General features: G+C 43.4%; 1 protein-coding gene across 7 annotated transcripts in view; it reads left to right on the forward strand.

Moving 5' to 3' along the window:
* The window catches only part of LOC132395291 (sperm-associated antigen 1-like), a 151,397-nt gene that overhangs the window by 76,353 nt on the left and 51,374 nt on the right, over window positions 1–23,670 (forward strand). For all 7 annotated transcript variants that reach the window (XM_059971684.1, XM_059971703.1, XM_059971721.1 and 4 more), the window contains 2 exons: window positions 4,350–4,449; window positions 7,895–8,047. In XM_059971684.1, coding sequence (XP_059827667.1) covers window positions 4,350–4,449; window positions 7,895–8,047 — 253 coding nt within the window. The remainder of the gene's footprint in view (window positions 1–4,349; window positions 4,450–7,894; window positions 8,048–23,670) is intronic.

Raw genomic sequence — 23,670 nt, forward strand, 5'->3', positions numbered from 1 at the left:
GTAAGACCATAAGACATAGGAGCAGAATTAGTCCATTCGGCCTATTGGGTCTGCTTTGCTATTCCATCATGGCTGATTTATTACCTCTCTCAACCTGATTCTCCTGCCTTCTCCCAATAACCTTTGATGCCTTGATTAATCAAGAACCTATGAACCTCTGCTTTAAATATAAATGACTTGGCCTCCACAGCCATCTGTGGTCATGAATTTCATAGATTCACCACCCTCCCTAAAGAAATTCCTCCTCATCTGTTTTAAAGGGACATCCTTCCATTCCGAGGCTGTTCCCTCTAGTCCTAGACTCCATCAATATAGGAAACAACTTCTCCACGTCCACTTCGTCTAGGCCATTCAACATTTGATAGTTTTCAATGAGATCCTCCTTCATTCTTCTAAACTCCAGCGAGTAAAGGCCAAAACCATCAATTATTCCTCGTACATTTAATTTTTCATTCCAGGGATCATTCGTGTGAACCTCTTCTGGACCTTCTCCAATGGCAGCACATCCTTTCTTAGACAAGGGACCCAAAAAAAGATGTCCTTTTTTAAACAAAGGGGCTTCCCTTCTTCCACCATCAACTCTGCTCTCCAACGCATCTCTCCCATTTCCCGTACATCTGCCCTCACACCATCCGCCCACCACCCCACTCGGGATAGGGTTCCCCTCATCCTCACCTACCACCCCACCAGCCTGCAGGTCCAACATATAATTCTCCATAACTTCCGCCACCTCCAACGGGATCCCACTACCAAGCACATCTTTCCCTCCCCCCCACTTTCTGCTTTCAGCAGTGATTGCTCCCTACGCGACTCCCTTGTCCATTCATCCCCCCCATCCCTTCCCACCAGTCTCCCTCCTGGCACTTATCCTTGCAAGCAGAACAAGTGCTATACCTGCCCTTACACTTCCTCCCTCACCACCATTCAGGGCCCCAGACAGTCCTTCCAGGTGAGGCGACACTTCACCTGTGAGTCTGCTGGTGTGGTATACTGTGTCCGGTGCTCCCGGTGTGGCCTTTTATATATTGGTGAGACCCAATGCAGAGTGGGAGACCATTTCACTGAACACCTACGCTCTGTCCGCCAGAGAAAGCAGGATCTCCCAGTGGCCACACATTTTAATTCCACGTCCCATTCCCATTCTGATATGTCTGTCCATGGCCTCCTCTACTGTCAAGATGAAGCCACATTCAGGTTGGAGGAACAACACCTTATATACTGGCTGCGTAACCTCCAACCCAAAGGCATGAACATTGACTTCCGTTACTGCCCCTCCTCCCCTTCTTACCCCATCCCTGATATATTTAGCTTTTTTCCCCTCTTTTGTTTTTCTCTCTCTTTCTGCCCATCACTCTGCCTGTTCTCCATCTCCCTCTGGTGCTCCCCTCCCCCTTTCTTTCTCCCTAGGCCTCCTGTCCCATGATCCTTTCCCTTCTCCAGCTCTGTATCCCTTTTGCCAATCACCTTTCCAGCTCTTAGCTTCACCCCACCCTCTCCGGTCTTCTCCTATCATTTTGGATTTTCCCCTCCCCCTCCTACTTTAAAATCTCTTAGTATCTTTCCTTTCAGTTAGTCCTGAGGAAAGGTCTTGGCCTGAAATGTCGATAGCGCTTCTCCCTATAGATGCTGCCTGGACTGTTATGTTCCACCAGCACTTTGTGTGTGTTGCTTGAATTTCCAGCATCTGCAGATTTCCTCATGTTCACAATATTCCAAATGTAGTCTGACTAAAGCCTCAGCATTTCATCTTTACTTTTATATTCTGTTAGCTTTGAGTCTAATCTACGTAGTGGTATGACACAAAGTGGCCGTGACTTCTCCAAACCTAAAGTGGAAAGATTAGGTAAGATTTGCTGCTCAGACTGTTAACCAGTGACCTTCTTGCCGGTCAGTCTGTGCGTAGAAACTTAACGAAGATAGGTTAGATTTAGATGGTGCTCATTTTACTGACCCCCACCATGGAGGGGCAACAAATGAGTACTGTACTCAGTATAATGAAGTGGCACCATATAGGTTGTAAGTCTGCTGGTCCTTTGGGGATCTAATCTCACCAAAAGTCAGCAGCTTCAAGGAAAAGAAAGAAAATCATGAGTGGATGGTGAACTTGAAACTATGCTTGCCCAAGGTTTACCATTTGCAATCGAGGTTGAGATGAATAAAGTTCTGATATTATCCTTACCATAAGCCGTCAAATTACTTGTTTGTGCTAAAAAGTTATAAATCTGTGTGGTTGGGTGGCTCATTTGTACAGCACATTGACTTATTAATTTGCTTTGTCATGCATTGTATATAAATGTATTTTAAAAGCCAACTGAAGTTTGGAGTAGAATGGAAAGAAGTTTAAAAGGGCAGTCACTTTTGATGCAAAGTGTCTTGCATCCATCTACTGCATTGCCAGTCATCTTTCTCATAGATGCAAGATGCCCCTAAATGAGAGACAAATGTGCTATTATCTTGCTCATCTTCCTTTTGAAGCTGGCTATCATGAGTTGTATTTCCTTATCCCTGAGTTCCCAAATGACCTGGTAGTATAAATTGTCATACAGAAGTAATGATGGGATACAGAGAAATAGCAGGTGAATTCAGTAAGTGTGTTGCATCAGATTTTGCTGTGGAAGATACTTAGCAGTATGCCAGAAATTCAAGAGTGACGGGGTCAGAAGTAAGTGTAGTTGCTATTACTAAGGAGAAGGTACTTGGGAAGCTGAAAGGTCTGATGGTAAATAAGTCACCTGGGCCAGATGGACCCCAGGATTCTGAAAGAGACAGATGAGGAGATTGTAGAGGCATTCATTGTGATCTTTCAATAATCTGAAAGAGTTCAGGAGGATTGGAAAATTGCAAATATCACTCCACACTTTAAGAAGGAGGGATGCAAAAGATGAAATTATAGGCCAGTTAGCTGATTTCAGTGGTTGGGAAAATGTTGGAGTCCATTAGCAAGGTTGAGATTTTAGGGTACTTCAAGGCATGTGATAAAATAGGTGGAAGTCAGCAGGGATACCTTGAGGGGAAATTGTCCCTGACATATGTGTGGGAATTATTTGGGGAGATAACAAGCAGGATTGTTAAAGGAGAGGCAATGGATGTTGTTTAGAAGACTTTTGAGAAGGTGCTGCACGTGAAGCTACTAAACTAGATAAGAGCCCATGATATTACAGGAAAGGTGCTAGCATGGATAGAAAATTGGCAGGAGGAAAAGATTGGAAATAAAGGGGACCATTTCTAGTTGGCTATCATTGACTAGTGGTGCTCCCTAGGGGTCAGTGTTGGGACCACTTCTTTTCATGTCAATGATGTGGATGGCAGAATTGATGGCTTTGTGGCCAAGCTTGCAAATGATACAAAGATGGGTTGAGGGGCAGGTAGTGGGCAGAAGCGCACAGCGAGTCTGTAAAAGGACTTAGATTAGGAGAATGGGCAAAGAAGAGGCTAATGAAATACAGTGTAGGGAAGTGTATAATCATGCGCTTTGGTAGAAGGAATAAAAGTGTAGACTATTTTCTAAATGTAGATCAAATCCAGAAACCAGTAATACAAAGGGACTTCAGAGTCCTTGTGCAGAATTACTTAAAAATTAACTTGTAGGTTAAGTTGGTGGTAAAGAAGGCACAAGCAATGTTAGCATTCATTTTGAGAGGGCTAGAATATAAGAACAGAGGTAATGCTGAAGCTTTATATAGAATTGGTCAGACCACACAGAATATTGTGATCAGTTTTGAGCCTCCTAAGAAAGGATGTGCTGCCATTGGAGAGGGTCCAGAAGGAGGTTCACAAGAATGATCCCGGGAATGAAAGGGTTAAGGTATGAGGAGCACTTGATGACTCAAGGGCCCATACTCACTGGAATTTAGAAGAATGAGAGGTGATTTCATTGAAACCTATCAAATATTGAAAGGCCTAGATGGTCTAGGACCAGAGGGTACAACCTCAGAGTACAAGCATATTCCTTTAGAACAGAGATAAGGAGGAATTTCTTTAGCCAGAGGATGGTGAATCTATGGAATTCATTGCCATAGATGGCTGTGGAGGCCAAGACATTGGATGTATTTAAAGCAGAGATTGTTTAGTAAGAGCATCAAAGGTTACAGGGATAAGGTAGGAGAATGGTATTGAGAGGGATAATAATTCAGCCATGGTAGGATGGTAGAGCTGACTCAATGGGCTAAATGATCTAATTCTACTTCTTTGTCTTATGGTCTTATTAGAAATTGGGTGGAATCAAAACCTATGATTGTTTCCACTGTCAAAAGAGCTCATTGGTATTAAAGTGTAACTTGCCAAAGCCAATACTTTAACGAAAAGCGAAACATATGGAAAAATGCTGCTTTTTGTGCTTGTTTCATAAGGGGTGGATTGCCCAGCAGAATTCAGCATCTTGCTATCAAACCGAGCGGCGTGCTACTTGAAGGATGGAAATTGCAGTGAGTGCATAAAGGATTGTACAAGGTAAGTGTGATGCTATTGATGTCAAGGTCATGAAAAATAAGATTAAAGAGCATTCTGTACATTCAGTAGTAGGGAGCAGGTAGGATCTCTCAAGGATAAAGATGAAATACCAAGCCTCCTCAAACTACTGATAAAATATAGCTACTGCTGTGCTTTCTTTGTAATTGCATCAATACGCTGGGCATAGGATAGATCTTTCTGACACCCAGAAACTTGAAACTACTCACCCTTTTCACTGCTGATCCCTCGATGAAAGCTGGTGTGTGTTCCCTTGACTTCCCTTTCCTGCAATCCACAATCAACTCCTTGGTCTTACTGATATTAAGTGCAAGGTTGCTGTTACTACACCACTCAACAAACTGATCTGTATCACTCCTGTATGCCTCCTCATCATCATCAGAAACTCTGCCAACAATAATTGTATCGGCAGCAAATTTATAGATGGCATGTGATCTTTACCTAGCCACGTAGTTGTGGGTATAGGGTGAGTAGAGCAGTAGGCTAAGTACGCATCATTGAGGTGCGTCTGTTTTGATAGTTAGGAGAAGATGTTGTTTCCAATCCGCACTGTCTGTGTGGTCTCTCAGTGATGAAGTCAAGGATCCAATTGCAGAGGGAGGTACAGTGGCCCAGGTTTTGAAGCTTGTTGGTTAGAACTGAAGTTATGATGGTGTTGAACGCTCAGTTGTAATCAATGAACAGCACCCTGGCATTGGTACTGCTATTGTCCAAGTAATCCAAGGCCAAGTGGATAGCCAATGAGATTGCATGCACTGTAGACCTACTGTGGCAAAAGGCAAATTGCATCGGGTCCAGGTCGTTGCTTAGGCAGGAGTTGGTTCTAGCCATGTCCAACCTCTGAGAAGCACTTCATCACAGTAGATGTGAGTGCCACTGGGTGATAGTCATTGAGGCAGCTCACTCTGCTCTTGGGTACTGGTATGATTATTGCCCTTTGGAAGCAGGTGGGAACCTCCGACTGCAGCAGTTAGAGATTGAAGATGTCCTTGAACAGTCCTGCCAGCTGGTTGGCATAGATTCTTAGCAGACTATGACTCTCCTGGTTCATCCATGACTTCTGGTTTGGGTATGTCCAGTAGTTCCTCAAAGACACACACTCATTCACACACCTCCTACCGTCTGGGAAAAGGCTCCAAAGCCTTTGGGCTCTTACGACCAGACTATAAAACAGTTTCTTCCCCCAAGCTATCAGACTCCTCAATACCCGAAGCCTGGACTGACACCTTGCCCTACTGTCCTGTTTATTATTTACTGTAATGCCGGTACTATTTTTGTGCACTTTATGCAGTCCAGTGTAGGTCTGTAGTCTAGTATAGCTTTCTCTGTGTTTTTTTTAATTATGTAGTTCAGTCTAGTTTTTGTACTGTGTCATGTAAACCATGGTCCTGAAAAACATTGTCTCATTTTTACTATGCTCTCTACCAGCAGTTATGGTCAAAATGACAATAAAAGTTGACTTGACTTGACTTAATGAAGTCAGTTACAACTGTGGCATACTCATTCAAGATTTGAAGATGAATCTCTAGCTATTGTTCAGTCCACCAACTAAAATAATTTTAAGCATTCTTCTGCTCCCTTGACCATGCCTTCCTGGTCCTTACTACTGGTGCTGTGGTCTTTCGTCTCTGCTTGTATGCTGGGAGTAGATGTACAGCCAGGTGAATGGACTTTCCAAAGTATATGCGTGGGATGGCATGACAGGTTTTCTTGATAGTGGTATAACAGTGGTCAAGTATGTTGACACCTCTACCTCTCCAGGTGATGTGTTGATGGTGCTGTTCAGAGACTTCTTCAACCTGGCCGAGTTGAAATCACTTGAAATGATAGAGAAGGCATCAGGATACGCTGTTTTGTGCCTGCTGATTATGGTGCACAGCTCCTCCAGTGCCGGCATTAGGTGGAATATACATCACTACCAGGATGATGGTGGAAAACTCCCTAAGATAAAATGGACGGCATTTGACCACTAGATGTTCCAGGTGGGGAGAACAGGACTGAGACAGAATCTATGCACCACGATGAGTTAGTCATGAAGCATACTCCACTTCCTGTACCTTTAAAAGACCGAGATATCCTGTCTTTGTGGAGAATGGTGATGCCATCAGGCTGCAACACTGCATCAGAAATGGTGGGGGACAGCCATGTTTCCATGCAGCAAAATACACATCAGTCCTTGATGTCTCTCTGGTAAAGCAATCTTATTCTGAGGTCTTCAATTTTATTTTGCAGAAACTGTATATTCGCCAGCTGGATAGTCAGGAGTAGGGGGTCTAAGGCCTCAGCATTTTGATCTTACTTGTAGTCCAGCATGCCATCCCTGCTTCCATTTTCTTAAAGGGGAACTGCACTCACAGTCTGACCCTGCAGTCCAGGATCCATTAATTTTACATATTGATAGATTTTTTTAATTGTTTCACTACGATGCTGTTTACTGAAGTATCCATGGCTGTAAATGTGGATTTCAGCTATGGTCATCCTAAACAGGAATATTTGATCTTTCTCATCAGATAGAGTCACCACTTATTGACACTATCTTATTTTTGCTGGCTTTGGACAAATTTTAATAACCATTAAGCTGCAGGTTTTGAAAAGATGTTACAGTTTTCATTTTACTAAGGCAGAAAGTGACAAAAGGTCACCTCATTATAGGGAGGATGTGGAAGCTTTAGAGAGGGTACAGAGGAGATTTACTAGGATGCTGCCTGGATTAGAGAATGTGTCTTATGAAGATAAGTTGAGCGAGCTAGGCTTTTCTCTCTGGAGTGAAGAAGGATGAGGGGTGACTTGCTAGAGCTGTACAAGATGATAAGTGACGTGGATCGATTGGGCAACCAGAGACTTTTTCCTAAGGCAGAAATGGCAAATAACCAGGGGCATAATGTTAAGGTAATTGGAGGAAAGTATAGGGAGGGGGTCTCAGAGGTAAGTTTATTACACAGAGAGTGGCGGGTACGTGAACTGCTCTGCCAGGGTGGTGGTAGAGTCTGATACATTAGAAGTATTTAAGAAACTCTTAGATAGGCACGTGGATGATAAAAAAAATGGAGAGTATGTAGGAGAGAAGGATTAGTTGATCATAAAGTAGGTTAAAAGATTGGTACAACTTTGTGGACTGAAGGGATGTAATGTTCTACGTTTTATATCTGTGTAGTTAGTATAAATAAATGTGGAGAGAACCTTAATGATCGATGAATAGTTATAGAGAGATTCATTTGGAAATTCTGCTTGTGATTGGACAGGGGATGCATGTTGATGAAAGGTAATGTGAGGGGAAGGCCATATTTTGGTGAGACAAATATATGAAGGAGAAAGTAACAGATACATTTATAACGCTAAGTGAAGGGTATAAGGATGACAGTATGAATATCTTGGCATATTTCTATCCTGAGAGTACCATGTAATTTTCTTTTTTTCACTTCTGTAGGGCATTGGAGCTGCAGCCATTTTCTATAAAGCCACTTTTGCGACGAGCTATGGCCTACGATTCCATAGAGCGATATCGACAAGCCTATGTGGATTATAAAACGGTCCTTCTCATAGATAATAGGATCCAGGTTGCAAATGACAGTGTCAACAGGTAAGAACTATTGCATTAAATAAATATAAATATTTTTGGCAATTATTTTTATTGGACCTATAGGCAACAATAAAGTAAATACCCTAAGACCATAACACATAGAAGCAGAATTGGGACATTTGGCCTTTTGAATCTGCTCTGCAAATCCATAATGGAAGATTTATTATCCTTCTCAACTCCATTCTCCCCATAACCTTCGGCACCTTTACTAATCAAAAACCTGTTGACCACTGCCTTAAATATATTCTAGATACTCAACCTCCACAGCCCTCTGTGATAATGAATTCCACAGATTTACCACCAGCTGGCTAAAGAAATTCCTCCCTGAAAGGAAGTTCTTGTATCCTCTCAACATCCACTCTATCTTTGCCTTTCAATATTTTTTTAGGTTTCAGTGAGATTTCTCCCCCCATCCCCACCATTCTTTGTAATACCTTTTGGCCTAGGAATTCCTTTGCACAAAGAACACCACCTCATATTCTGCTTGTGTAGCCTACACTCCAAAGGTACAAGCATTGAATTTTCCAGTTTCTAGTAACCCACACCCTCTTTCTATTCCCACCAGTCCACCCAGGTTCTCTCTCCTTTTCTTCACCTTTGTTCAATCCATTCCCTTTGCGGGCTCCATCTGCTCATCATTCCCTTCCTCATCATGTTCCAATTATCACCTCCCAGCTCCAATCCCACCTTTCTGTACCTCCTGTACCTAATGAAGTGGCCACTGAGTGTATGTTTATGGTCATCTGCTACTGTAACCCATTCACTTAAAGGTTCAACGTGTTGTGCATTTAGAGATGTTTTCCTGCACACCACTGTAACGTGTGATTAATTACCATTGCCTTCCTGTCAGCTTGAATCAGTCCGCCCATTCTCCTCTGACCTCTCTCATTAACGCGGCATTTTCACCACAGAACAGCCACTCACTGGATTTTTTTTTTGTTTCTCACACCATTCAATGTAAACTCTAGAGACTATTGTGCATGAATACCTCAGAAGGTCAACAGTTATTGGGATCCTCAAACCAACCCATTCGGAACAACACTCACTCTACAGTCAAAGTCACTTCTATCACATTTCTTCCCCATTTTGATGTTTGGTCTGAACAACAACTGAATCTGTTGACCATAACTGCATCCTTTTACACATTGAGTTGTAGCCATATGATTGGCTGATTATATATTTGAATTAATAAGCAGCTGTACAAGTGTGCCTAATAAAGTCAACACTGACTATAAACCAGCCATCTTTTTCCTCTCCCCTTTCCCCCGCACCCAATCCTCATGTAGGGCCTCAACCCGAAGCATCAACATATTCCTTTTGCTTCCACAGATGCTGTTTGACCCAGTAAGTTCTTCCAGTAATATGCTGCAGACTCCAGCATCTGAAATCTCTTGTTGCTCCAATACAAAACAGTGTTGTGCCATTGGAAATCCAGTTAACTTAGAGTACAGCAATGTAGCAATGCTCTCTGTAACTTTGAACACACATTGGAAAGTTCAGCACCTGACACTTTGCGGGAATTGCATCTTCCAAAAAAACATTTTACCCTTAGAACAGTAACGAGGAGAAATTTCGTTAGCTTCGATGGTGAATCTGTGAAACTCATTGCCACAGATGTCTGTTGAGGCCAATGCATTGGGTATATTTAAAGTCGAGGTCAATAGCTTCTTGATTAGTAAGGGTGGCAAAGGTTATGGGGAGAAGGCAGGAGAATGGAATTGAAAGATATGATAAATCAGAGATTATAGAATGGTGGAACAGACTCAATGGGCCAAATGGCCTAATTCTGCTCCTGTGTCTTCTGCTTATTTCCAGTGTAAAACACCCTCAAGGTTTATCAGCAGTAATGTAATATGGAACATCTCCATTGCAATTTTTAACCTCATTGGCTTTTTAAAAAAAAGTTCTTCACAAAATAGCTAAGTTTCACTAACCCCACTTCATCTAAAACTGTACCACTTGCACTCAACTTGCGATCCTTTTCATCACTTAGATACCTATCCACCCAAAACTTCATTTATAATCTTGAGCGTGCCCTGACTGCTTGTTCCCACAGAAGTCAAAATCAGTCGCACTCTTTTCTAGCTCAGGATTTTATTCCAGTGGGCTACTGCTGATACATGCAATATCTTATAGTTTGCTGATTACAGCTGTATTAGACGGGTCACCTAGACTGCAGTCTCATGCAGAGCAGACTTTATTTGCTTTTTTTTTCAGTCCACATGACACAGGGATTTGCCTGCATTGCAGACTTCCTCACAATTAAGGTTTTGCGAGATTGCAGTCTTAGATCTCCTTGGTAACCTCATCCCAAGTATAGGGAAGTATATGGTCATGTACTTTGGTAGAAGGAATAAAGGCATAGACGATTTTCTAGCTGGGGAGCTAATTCAGAAATGGGAGGTGCAAAGGGATTTAAGAGTCCTAGTGCTGAGTTCCTTAAAGGTTAACTTGCAGGTTGAGTCGGTGGTAAGGAAGGCAAATCCAATGTTAGCATTTATTTTGAGAGGGCTAGAATATAAGAGTAAAGAAGTAATGCTTTATAATGCATTGGTCAGACCACATTTGGAGTATTGTGAGTAGTTTTGGGCTCCTTATCTAAGAAAGGATGTGCTGGCATTGGGCAGGGTCTGGAGGAGGTTGATGAGAATGAACCCAGGAATGAAAGATTGAACATATGAGGAGTGTTTGATGATTCTGGCCTTTATTCACTGGAATTTAGAAGAACAAGGTGGAAATCTCCTACTGAATTGTGAAAGACAGAGATAGAATGGACATGTGGAGGACATTTCAAATAGGGCACTGCCTCAGAATACAAGCACACCCTTTAGAGCAGATATTAGGAGGAATTTCTTTAGCCAGAGGGTGGTGAATCTGTGGAATTCATTTGCACAGATGACTGTGGAGGCCAAGGCATTGGGTATACTTAAAGTGGAGGTTGATAGGTTTTTCATTAGTAAGGACATCAGAGATTCTGAGGAAAAAGCAGGAGAATGAGATTGAGAGAGATAATAAGTCAGCCATGTTGGAATGGCGGAGCAGACCCTGTGAGCTGAATGGCTTAATTCTGCTCCTATATCTTATGTTCTGAGAACTCCTTCCTTTGAGGGAATCCATGGTCCAGCTATAGGTCCTGTTCTTACCACTGAGAGCATTCTCACAATTCTTTCCAGTCGTTGCAGTATAGAGTGAATTAAGAGCAAAAATTGCCTGTAGCTAGAAGGACAATGCTTTATTGCGGTAAGAGCTGGCAGCAGAAATCACATCTATGAGACTAAATGATGGCAGTCAATAAGAACAAAGTTAAAACTGACGTAGTACAGTGTTACACAATGTAAGCTGATAACTTCCCAATGACTACAACAAATAAAGATGTCAGCATTTTTGCAACTTCTACAAACAGCATTAAGGGGCCCACAAAGCAGTTTTAATTCCATTGAAGTTTGGTAATGTAATTTGTAGACTTTCACATATAGTTGTAGGCTTGAGTCACCCAGCCCATTGTGGTCATTAATGACGTGGTGAAGAACAATTTGCACCGGGGTGCACCTCACCCAGGAACTCTTTAAATGGGAACAATTGTTGTGGAAGTTTAGTTTTGATTTTTATTCATTTTAATTATTCTTTAAATACAATTTTAAGAGATTTGGTTACATTTTTAGTTTTTGACAGGTTTTGTAATCAGCTGAGCCAGAGAGCATGACTTAGGCACATTGATTTTTTTTCCATTTGTTTTGTGGTTGGGGCTTTGTCTGGGATTATTTGCTTCTGCACAGGCTTGTGTGACTAAGCATGGGGCCAGTGCTTAGCTTTGCAGATTCCCTACTGTCAACTTACTGACACATTTTCCCTGTACATCAAACAAATTATCAGCAGAAAATTCTGGCTATGTATACTCTTCTGGGAGTCAATAAGAACACCTTCAGGAAACTGAGAGATGGTGGGAGGAGGGGAGTTAACAGTCAGATCTAGACTGCTGTTTTACACAAATGCTTGTGTAATAAAGCTGAAAATGTCAATATACCTGTATTTGCTGGACTTTAGAGGAATGGAGGTGGGGAGGGGGGGGTTCTCATTTGAAACCTAGCGAATATTGAAAGACCTAGATATAGTGGATGTGGAGAGGATGTCTCCTATAGTGGGGGAATGTGGGACTAGATAGCACAGCCTCAGAATACAAGGACGTCTCTTTAGAACAGAAATGATTAGGAATTTTGTCAGTCAGAGGTAGCGAATCTGTTGAATTCAGATGGCTGTGAAGGCCAAATCATTGGGCATATTTAAAGCGTTGGTTGATAGGTTCTTGATTGGTTCAGACCAAGTGAGACGAAGGGTCTTGGCCCAAAACATAGATTGTTTATTCCTCTCATTAGATGCTGCCTGAGGTTCTCCAGCACTTTATAAAAGAGGCAAGATGTGTGCCACTAGTAGATCCCTGATGCAGGGTCTCGACCCAGAATATCACTATTCCTTTGCCTCCACAGATGCTGCTTGACCTGCTGACTTCCTCTAGCAGTTCAAATGTTGCTCCAGATTCCCAGATCCATGAATTTCATTTTATTTTATTTTATTGATATACAGCACAAACCAGGCCCTTCCTGCATTTCGAGCCACGCCACCCAACAAACCCCCAATTTAATCCTTGCCTAATCACGGGACAATTTACAAAGACTAATTAACCTAACAACTGGTACATCATTGAACTGTAGGAAGAAACCCATGCGGTCACAGGAAAAATAAGCAAACTCCTTACAGGCAGTGGCAGGAAGAAAAGTATTATTTAAAAGAGAATAGACTGCAGACCTCTGTAGTGCAGAGGAATTTGGAATAACTGGTGCATGATTTGCATGAGTCTTCCTTGGAGGTCCAGCAAGTATTGGGAAAAATCTATTGTCTAATAATGTTAAAGTTCAAAGTAAGTTCATTTTCAACATACATGTATGTCACCATTTACAACACCGAGGTTCATTTTCTTGAGGGCATTCATGGTAAATAAATACTAGAAACAGGATAGAATCAATTAAAGCCCACACCCAACAGGATGGACAAACAGTCAATGTGCAAAAGACAACAAACTGCAAACACAGAAAGAAAGATTTAAAAAAAGCAATAAATATTGAGAATGTGATGTGCAGGGTACTTAAAAGTGAATCCATAAGTTGTGGGAACAGTTCAGTGATGGGGTGAGTGAAGTTATTCCCTCTGGTTCAAGAGTTGAAGGGTAATAACTATGGTGTGAGTCCTGAGGCACCTGTGCCTTCTCCAATGGCAGCAGTGAGAAAAGAGCATGATCTTTGTAGGAACAAACTGAAAAATCACAGTTTTTGAAATAATGAGCGGTTTTTTAAAAAGTGGAGCATACCAGTAGATCGGTCAAAGCTGGTCTACCTGAGCACGAAGTTGGTAGAGGTTTTACATTCTCAGTTGTTGAGATTACCAGTAAGAATATATTTTGATAACAGAATGGTGGCTACAGGAAGACTTAATTAAATAATGGACTAGGTCCTGATTACAGAGTAAAATGATTATTCATGGGTCTAACAGTAAATCCAGTTTTCTATTACAACAATGGGTGCACACTATAACATAATTAACGAAACTCATGAATCTTGGACGTCATCACTGCTGCATTCAACTCTCTGCTTCAAGGCTTTGTCTGTGGTTCCCTGTTACCACATTAGCACAATCCATATCCCTATTTTCTCATTCCTCGCCCTCACTATTCTTCCCCATACAACAGTCCCCATTCTTAGCCCATGGCCTAGAATGGCTAATAAGGCCTAAAGCTTAGATCCCTAACAGATTGGATCCCATAGTTTTGCCTACTAGATATCAATCCCCCTAACACCAACGCTTTACCTGCTGTGACAGTACAAACACTAAAATAATAATGGTCCTAAACAATCAGTGAGCTGTATAACATCGATAATATGAGAGATGAGTCGAATCCAGAAGTAGGTTTGTGCATTCAAGGCCCAATTCCAAATATTGTACCAAAATGAGGGGTTCTCTAGAGCTACCTTGGGTCTATTCTCATGATCTGTTATCCTTATCGACAGTGCATCCCATTTCTTAATGGCTTCCTTATCCTGTCAGATGATCTTTTTCCATTCAGCAATGTAGAATGGGTGGTAGTTCTGTGGCTATGTGCTTGTGCAATCCTTGTCTGTGTTACTACCATAAATGGTAAGCTGCAGCTCCAGAATCCCTTCTGCAGCTGGCTTAGGCAAATTCTGCCCCACACTCATTAATTCAGTTGAGACATTACTGATTGCCACTTTATAGCCAGTCGGATTGCATTGTAACCGCCCCTTGTAATATGCTCTTGCTGATATTGAGGTTTAGTAGATGTTGTTCACCAAAGCATACTTCAAGTTTTGTTATTAACTGGCAATGTGAACATGGAACAGTTATTGCATGTCGTTGTTCCTTTTTGTGCCTTGTAGCGCATCGGGTGTCATTTTTGACTTTTTTTATGAGGCCGAGTTGCTAGCTCAACACTCAGCCCAGCACCGATGGAAAGTGTTGAAGGACCCAGCTGGATAAAGAAGCTCCGGACAATTCACCTTGACGTCCAGGGCTGATACCACTACCTCACTAGCCAGCATAGTTATATATAGCAAAACCATATTCCTTCAATTCCTTCAGGCTTCTTCATACACTCTCCTCTGGACATGCCCCATTTGGTGACATTGTATCAAGCTCATCCCACCCCCCACTCCCCACCCCCCAGACCAGTGTAACTCGATTGTGTAAGCCGGCAGGTAGCTTAGAGATATCCAGGTTCCTTCATCGTATTTTACACCATTGTGCACTCTCATAAGAGAGTGTGTGTAATTGTCACTGTGTTGGGAATGTGGAGGACTGCAGCAACATACAGTGGATCCCTCTCATTTTCGAGCCTCCCATGACATCATTAGAGTGAGATCTCAATGTCACACACTGGGGCAGCTTCACCCACCCATTCTTTCAGCTGGTTGTCTGATATCCGATCCAGGACTTGGTGGCCTTCCAACTGCAGACTGTTTGTCCCAACTACAGACAAAAGCCAGGCAGCACATGTTGTACAGAATGCATGTTTTGTTATAGCGTCAGGTGTCATTGTTCACTCTATTGTTACGAAATCCCGTAACTGGATCACTTACCAGCAAAGATAGAGAGGTCCATTGAAGTCTGATGGTACTATTTTTAAAAGTCTTTATTTAGAAAGGGGCACAAAAATAAGATTAATACAAACATTCAGATAATATACGTCGTCACTACTCAATCTAAAAGCCCGGGTCTAATAATAACCATCAATAAGAAACAGCTCGATCGTTTGTCTAGGGGATAATATATGGTCCGATGGAAATGTAAAAGTCACTCAATTCCTGCAGGCTTCAGCCTTTTGGGGGGGGACCGCTGGGTTTTCACTTGTTGGAGAGAGAGAGAGAGAGAGAGAGAGAGAGAGAGAGATTGGTGAGAAAAGAAACTTGCCCGGGTCTTTTATGAAGCAAATCCGTTGAATCAGAGGAGCGGGCTTCCCCGTTGTTCTCCGTGATTCCAGCCACGGAATCCAACGCACGTGGCTTCGTTCAAATGGCTTCCCGCTACCACAGGATCGTTCGCGTTTCTTCTGGTGCGTCTGAAGGGGGTGTTCCCCCAGACCCTCCTTTATACTTCCTCACGGGGTCTCAGATGTCAATCAGGTTGGGATGATACAATCTCTCTCTCAACCAGCCCACTTTGCCCGAGGGCTTGCACGTAGCATAGTCCCCAATCCACGAGCGTGGTCTCCAGGAGACAATGGTCAATGTCGCATTATTTTGCATCGCGGTGGAACGAGGTATTCGGCACGTCTCTCTCTCCCATTTCCTGGGTCTCCTGAACGGACTCAATAGTGATCTTGCAATTCTCACAAAGGAGGGGGCTACCCCGTACCCTTTGGCCCCTCAGAGCTGTGGTACATTCATAACACCCCCTTTCTTCAAAGCCTTTTCACCAGCAGTGAAAACGAAGTAGTACAGAGTCTTACAGGGTTTTAGAATTTAACACAATACAAAAGTTTTTTTTTAACAGAGTAATACAGTTATACATTCAATTCAGTATCTAAACAGTTAACGATTACAGTGTCACTTTCTTTCATATCTTAACATCGCATATCGTACTAAAGTCTTGTAGCATCAGACTTCAATTTAATAACCACCTATTTTTATTTCTTTTCTTCAGCAACAAAACTAAGGAGGTGTGATCTTAGCTTATGTGTATCTACAAAAGTTTATGTGAATACTAATCGTTTCGGTCTCCAAGGGGCTGTCTTTATTATTCACAGGCTTTGGCGCAATCCCGTACAACCTGCTTTGCTGTTTAAAATGGCATCCCCATTAACCGTCGCCTCTTTTCCAGTGAGTCGTCCCCCCCCCCCCCCCACCACCCGTGGGGAACTTGAGTAATTTGGAGTGGTAAACTCCCGCCCGCCTCGTTCATAGGGGTTATTTTATCAACACGTGTCCCAAACTTAGACCATTTCCACCCAATTCTTTAATTTTACCTAGGTGGCTAGCCCTTTTGTCAGGACCCTTCAAGCTATTAGTTTTTAATTCGAACTCTTTGTTCAAGTAGCATTTCGAATTCGACCTCTTCACACCCCATCCTGGCATAACAATAGAGTGGGGGGCCCCCGCTATCTCCCGGCTCACTCTGTAAGCGATCTGCCAGGTTTAAAATTTCTTCATTCGACTTGGGAACTACAGACTTTCCGTTTCCTTCAATAATAATCCTCATCTCCCCATTCTTAAATTCTGCATTAACTTTGAACACACCTTCGAGCACACCCACCTGGGAACTCTCACTTCCCACTGTTACCAAGGTTAACCCTTTTTTCACTGAACCAAGTCTATCTGACCCACAAGGACGGCCGCCCCGTTCCACTGAATCAAATACCTCAGACTTCTTCTGAGCTCCGTTATTAGGTTCAGTACCACGTGCACCCCCATCTTGGACACACTCAAACGGGACATTGGCCTCTTCCAGGCTTTCAATACCCATACCCTTTTTAAATTCTAAGTTCCCCCATTTTTCCCAGGTACTCTCTGGGCAACTGCCTTCTGGAGTAAACTCAACCCCGTGGGCTGAAACAACCTCATCTGCCAACCCAGCAGACTTCTTCGAGGTAAGGGCACCCTTTTTATCTAGGGCTGCCCTCATTTCATTATCGGGAACACCTTTAGAAGTTTCAACTTCCTCAAACAGTTCTGCCAAACCAGACAGATCATCCATGTCCAACTCTGGACCTCTTAACCGCTCTATCGATTCCTTATCTTTATTTTCTGCCTCTAGGACCTTTCTCCTCGCTAAGGGCAGACCTACCTCCTCTCCCTTGCCCTCTTTCACTTTACTACTCTTCGTTTTACCACCCTCTAAACCCTCGTGGTACAGGGTCGGTAGAAACGTCTCGGCCAAATCAAAACTGGCCGGATTTAAACTGCTCTCGTTCTCAGCTGCCTTTCTCGACAGGCTACGAGTGACTGCACATGCGGGATAGATCTGGGACTCTGGGGCGGGGCCACCGCACTCGCCGGTCGGCGGGTCGGCATCATGGCTGCACAAACCTTACCACCTGCTATATTGTTACCGAGAAGGACGTCCGCGTCAGTTCTCGGGAACTCTGATGGCACCCCTATTTCAATGGGTCCAGGCACCAGCTCACAATCCATAATGACCTCATGTAAAGCCACCATTTCTATTCTATTCAATCCTCTACCTTTACCATGCCCGTTTTTCGACCAAATTCTAGTACCTTACTGCTGATCAACGACAGCTCAGCCCCCATGTCTCTCCAGATTCGTATGGGAATTGGTGGTTCCCCCTTCCTCAAAGACACGGTTCCATGTGTCAGACAAGTCTCAGACCCTTCTCGTACTCTGTCTACCCGGGGCTCTCTGGTCGATTTACTGATTACCACGGCACACCCGATAGGGACTGCGGCTTTCCCTTTTCCTATCTCTTTCCTCGGAGCAAAGCATCGAGATGCAATATGCCCTCCCTTTCCACAATTAAAACAGATCAACCCGGAAACCTCTGGCCGTCTTGCCTTTCCCCCTCAACCTTACTGCTAGCTCCCAGTGGGACCTCTGCCTCACTCGTCGGACTTTCTCGATCGTTCCCACGGTCTCTCTGGGAACTTTTATTCGAGGAAAACTTTGTCTTGTGGGTTAGGGCATATTCATCCGCGAACCTAGCAAATTCTGAAATGGACTTTTTCGACTTCTCATTCAAATACATCTGGATGTCCTCCGAAACACAACCTTTAAATTCCTCAATCAAAAGTAACTCCCTGAGACGCCCATAATCCTCATCCACTTTTTCCGCGGTGCACCAACGGTCCAAGAGCACACCCTTCTCATAGGCAAACTGGGTATACGTCTGATTCCACCCTTTTCATAAATTTCTGAACTTTTGTCTATATGCTTCAGCTACTAGCTCATAACCCCGGAGAATGGCCGCCTTTACTTGGTCATATTTCTCTTCCCCTTCCCCCTCCATGGCCAATGCCGCATATGCCCGCTGGGCCTTCCCTTTTAACACACTTTGTAACAACGCCACCCACTGTGCTCTGGGCCACTCCTGATTCACTGCCACCTTTTCAAAAAGCAAGAAATAACTATCAACATCTGTCTCCTCGAACGGGGGTACTAACCTCAACGCCCGACTAACATCAAACCGCTCCTCTCGGTCTGACCCCTGACCGTGTTGCTCTTGCTTTAACTTCTCCATCTCCAACTGAGCCTTTTCAGGGATATTTTCCAACACCTCAGGTGTAAACACATTCTTCCCAATATAATACTGAGTTATTGCCCTTCGCACCTCCCGCTTTTTCATTGACAACCTCACCCCTGCGAGGTTTAACTCCTTCGCCAATTTTATCAAGTCCGATTTGGAGGCCACCTCCAGCGCCTCCAGAGTCGGGTTTTCTATAAATTCACCCATGTCCATCTTTGCTGGTTTCCTGTCTGGCTACTCGCGTAACCAGATCCAAGTTTTGGATCTACAAGCCCGATTCACTGGCCTCCCAATTTGGTGTCAAATCCTGAGACGAGAACCCCAACTGTTATGAAATCCCGTAACTGGATCACTTACCAGCAAAGATAGAGAGGTCCGTTGAAGTCTGATGGTACTATTTTTAAAAGTCTTTATTTATTAAAGGGGCACAAAAATAAGATTAATACAAACATTCAGATAATATACGTCGTCACTACTCAATCTAAAAGCCCGGGTCTAATAATAACCATCAATAAGAAACAGCTCGATCGTTTGTCTAGGGGATAATATAGTGTCCGATGGAAATATAAAAGTCACTCAGTTCCGGCAGGCTTCAGCCTTTTGGCGGGGGGACCGCTGGGTTTTCACTTGTTGGAGAGAGAGAGAGAGATTGGTGAGGAAAGAAACTTGCCCGGGTCTTTTATGAAGCAAATCCGTTGAATCAGGAGAGCGGGCTTCCCCATTGTTTTCCGTGATTCCAGCCACGGAATCCAACGCACATGGCTTCCTTCAACTGGCTTCCCGCTACTACGGGATCGTTAGCGTTTCTTCTGGTGCATCTGAAGGGGGTGTTCCCCCAGACCCTCCTTTATACTTCCTCACGGGGTCTCAGGCGTCAATCAGGTTGGGATGATGCAGTCTCTCTCTCAACCAGCCCACTTTGCCCGAGGGCTTGCACGTAGCATAGTCCCCAATCCACGAACGTGGTCTCCAGGAGACAATGGTCAATGTCGCATTATTTTGCATCGCGGTGGAACGAGGTATTCGGCACGTCTCTCTCTCCCATTTCCTGAGTCTCCTGAACGGACTCAATAGTGATCTTGCGATTCTCACAAAGGAGGGGGCTATCCCGCACCCTTCGGCCCCTCAGAGCTGTGGTACATTCATAACACTATCAACAACTTTGTTAGTATATCCTTTGATGACTACAATAACTGGAGAGTTTCCAACTACTTCCATCCCAAGCAATTTTGTTTTGTAATCCCCTTTAACTTCCGCTGGAGGGAACTGATTTGCATATTTACTTCTGCTATATCTAAAGTATCGACTGTGGAAACCCTCATTGAATATCCTGCTCCTAACACTCTATCAAGCCCCTTGTCCTTCTCCATCTTTCTGTCCTAAACGCACCATGAGTATCTTATCCATAGAGTAAATGTTGGTAAAGACAATTTGTTCTGTCCTCACAAAAGCTAGGGAATATAAAGCAGCCAGGTTAAGGACTACCTGCACGTGGCTGTAGCCTGGTACTAGAGTAATCCTTTCACCTCTATTTTCCAATACTAACCCTATAGCCACTATGTCTCTGCCCTCAATACACTGTAGAGCTCTTGTGGTAACTGAAGGTCCCACAGTGACTGATTCCCAAATGGAGCAGCCCTGTTGCTTTACCATACCGGCGATTCATTGTGAATGGTTCATTAGTCCCGTGTCTTGGCATGACAGATACAAACATGGCATCCCTCTCTTACACACCAGATTTCCCCCAAGTGCTGTGCAGTTTTCATATGTCCATTTCACAGCACTGGATGCTATCATGTTGTCCCTGTTGAATTGCATCCCATTTGTATGCCCCACAGTCGTTCTTTGTTATTCACTCAGTTTAGAGTCTGCATTGTACTTGCTCTTCAGAGATGTCTCAGAGGATTAACACATTCAATTATCCAAATTCTTCTGAGTGTAGTTTGTCAGATTCCATGTTTTCTGTTCCTGTAGAAGTATGTTTGCATGGTTAAATCATTCCTGCCCGAGGTATCTTTTCGGGTAGGACTAGTGTTTCCAAGTTGGCCCTTTTTTAGTTTACACGAGGGCACACATTTCTCCAGTCAGGATTATTATAAATAGTCCCATCCATCTGGGTTGTAGTCCCAAGTTTTGCTGGTACAACTATAACCATTACCTTACCTCCCGCTTCTGGCAGGTTGCCCTTCACTTGGGCATTCTTGTCTGTCAATGAGTTACCCATTTAGATAAGACCATGACACCGTAAGACATAGGAGCTGAATCAGGCCACTCAACCCATTGAGTCTGCTCCACTATTTCATCATGGCTGATCCCAGATCTCATTCAACCCATTGAGTTTGCTCCACTATTTCATCATGGCTGATCCCAGATCTCATTCAACCCCATACACCTGCCTTCTCACCATATCCCTTGACACTTTAACAAATCAGGAATCTATTAACTTCGGCTTTAAGCATACCCATGGACTTGGCTTCCACCGCAGTCTGTGGTGGAGCATTCCACAGATTAATCACCCTTTGGCAAAAAAAAATTACTCCTTACATGTGTTCTAAAAGGTCACCCCTCAATTTTGAGGCTGTGTCCTCAAGTTCTGGATACCCCTACCACAGGGAACATGCTCTCCACATCCACTCTATCTAGTCCTTTCAACATTCGGTAGGTTTACATGAAATCCCCATGTATTCTTCTAAATTCCAGTGGGTAGAGGCTCAAAGCTGCCAAATGCTTGTGGGTTAACCCCTCAAATCCCAGAATCATCCTCATGAACCTCCTCTGGACTCTCCGATGACAACACATCCTTTCTGAGATAAGGTGCCCAAAACTGTTGACAATACTCCAAGTGCAGCCTGACTAGTATCTTATAAAGCTTTAGCATTATCTCCTTGTTTTTATATTCTATTCCCCTTGAAATAAGAGCCAATATTGCATTTGCCTTCTTTACCATAGACTCAACCTGTGAATTAACTTTCTGGGAGTTTTGCACGAGGACTCCCAAGTCCCTTTGCACCTCCAATGTTTGAATTTTCTCCCCATTTAGATAATAGTCTGCTCTATTGGTCCTTTTACCAAAATACGTCATCATAACATTTCCCAACACTGTATTCCATCTGCCTTTTTTTCCCCATTCTTCCAATTTGTCTAAAGGCTAATCTATACTTCTGCGTAGGCTCTACGCCGTAGCCTATGTAAGTGGCCTACGCCATTGTGAGCGTTTATACTTGTGCATTGGTGTGTCTACATCACACTGCAATTCACCGCCAAAATGCTAACTGGCGGTGGGGTTTCTCTGCTTGTAGTGTTCTCGCTCGGGTGTAACGGAACGCCGAGCTAAACATCGAGTTAAACCTTTGTCAATAACGACAGGATCACAGTAAGATTAACCATTTACTGTTCACTCTTCCACATTGACGTATGGTGAAAACTGTTGATAAAACAATACAAGATTTGTACAGCATTTGTTTCCTTCTTGATATTACAATTACATCGTAAATACTTGCAAAAGTAAAACTACAACACTACATTACATTAAAGTGCAGCATACAGTCAGAATCTACCTACGCCATCGACTGCTTTAAATACACTTCAACGCAAACTATCCGCAACTCTTTAACTAACGAAAACATAAACATTATCGACCATCATTACTTTTAACAGGATCGGTGTTAACATTTTAATTCAACATATCGATTATCTCATAGCTCACAGCGTTGCTTTCACAATGTTCCTGGTGCATAGAGAGAAAACTTTGCTGCTTGCTGCTCACGCTTGCACATGTCTCGACCCCCACCTTCCCGTTTCTCCAAACCGGTATTTTCCCACAGGATGTGGCAAAACCAGATGTGACATCATCGCATGCCACAATATCTCACAGACAACTTTAAACAATCCTAACTTTAACTAGAATGCTAACAAACGAATTACTAAGCGAAAATTAACTGCCATAAAGGCAGCACACTCCCTGCTTGACCTTCGTAAGGTCACAATGAACATAATACAAAACTTTAGTCTCTAATCAGTCCTTAGGTGTAACAGGCCTTTGGTATATTTTCACATCACCTTGGTCGCTAGTTTTCAACTCAACCTTCCTGACATGTCCGTCCCTGCTAGGGAATGTAGTGAGACCAGGAACAATTTGCCAGAGCCTGGACCTGTCTCAACTGCTTTAAGTACAAATCCTTATCAGAGAAGTCCTCTGGTGGAGGGGGAGCTCCTGCCTTCTGCGTAAGGAGCATTGATGGTGAGAGTATGAAGGGGTTTTCCGGGTCAGAAGACACAGGTAGGAGTGGTCATGCATTTATAACGGCTGTGACCTCTGCCATTAGTGTGCACAGTACCTCGTGGGTCAATCGGGTGCATTGCTATATCTCAGGTTTCCTTTTCAGGGTTTTTTGCAAGGACGTGAACCACTTGACTGCCTGCTCTTTGTTGTTTGGCAAGCACTGGCGTGGTTCTCTGAAAGGCAGTGGGGCAACCCCATTATTTGCTTCATCTCTGAAGACCTTGGTGTCCTTTGTTTTTAAGAAAATGGCATCTTGAGCTGATTGAGCAAGTTTATTATCATGCTCAGTTTGAGCGAAGACTGACTGACCCAGCGTCTTGTCGGTTACTTTACATTTGTTAAAGCCTTGTCGTGCTTCCTTAATACACGTGACGCTTGTGTGGGGTTGAAAAATTGAATGGCGGCCACTCTCTAGCACATTGGTCTTGAGTGTGCTAACCGTCGGTTTGTATACATTGCCAGGGCACATCTCTCCTATCACCACCCAGCCTAGATCCAGGCATTGCGCAAAGGGGGTGTCGTGTGGTCCATTGACCTGCTGCCTAACCTTGTGCACCCGAAGAACATCTCTTCCTAATAG

The sequence above is a fragment of the Hypanus sabinus genome, chromosome 1 (genome assembly GCF_030144855.1).
Source record: "Hypanus sabinus isolate sHypSab1 chromosome 1, sHypSab1.hap1, whole genome shotgun sequence".
NCBI classification, from domain to species: Eukaryota; Metazoa; Chordata; class Chondrichthyes; order Myliobatiformes; family Dasyatidae; genus Hypanus; species Hypanus sabinus.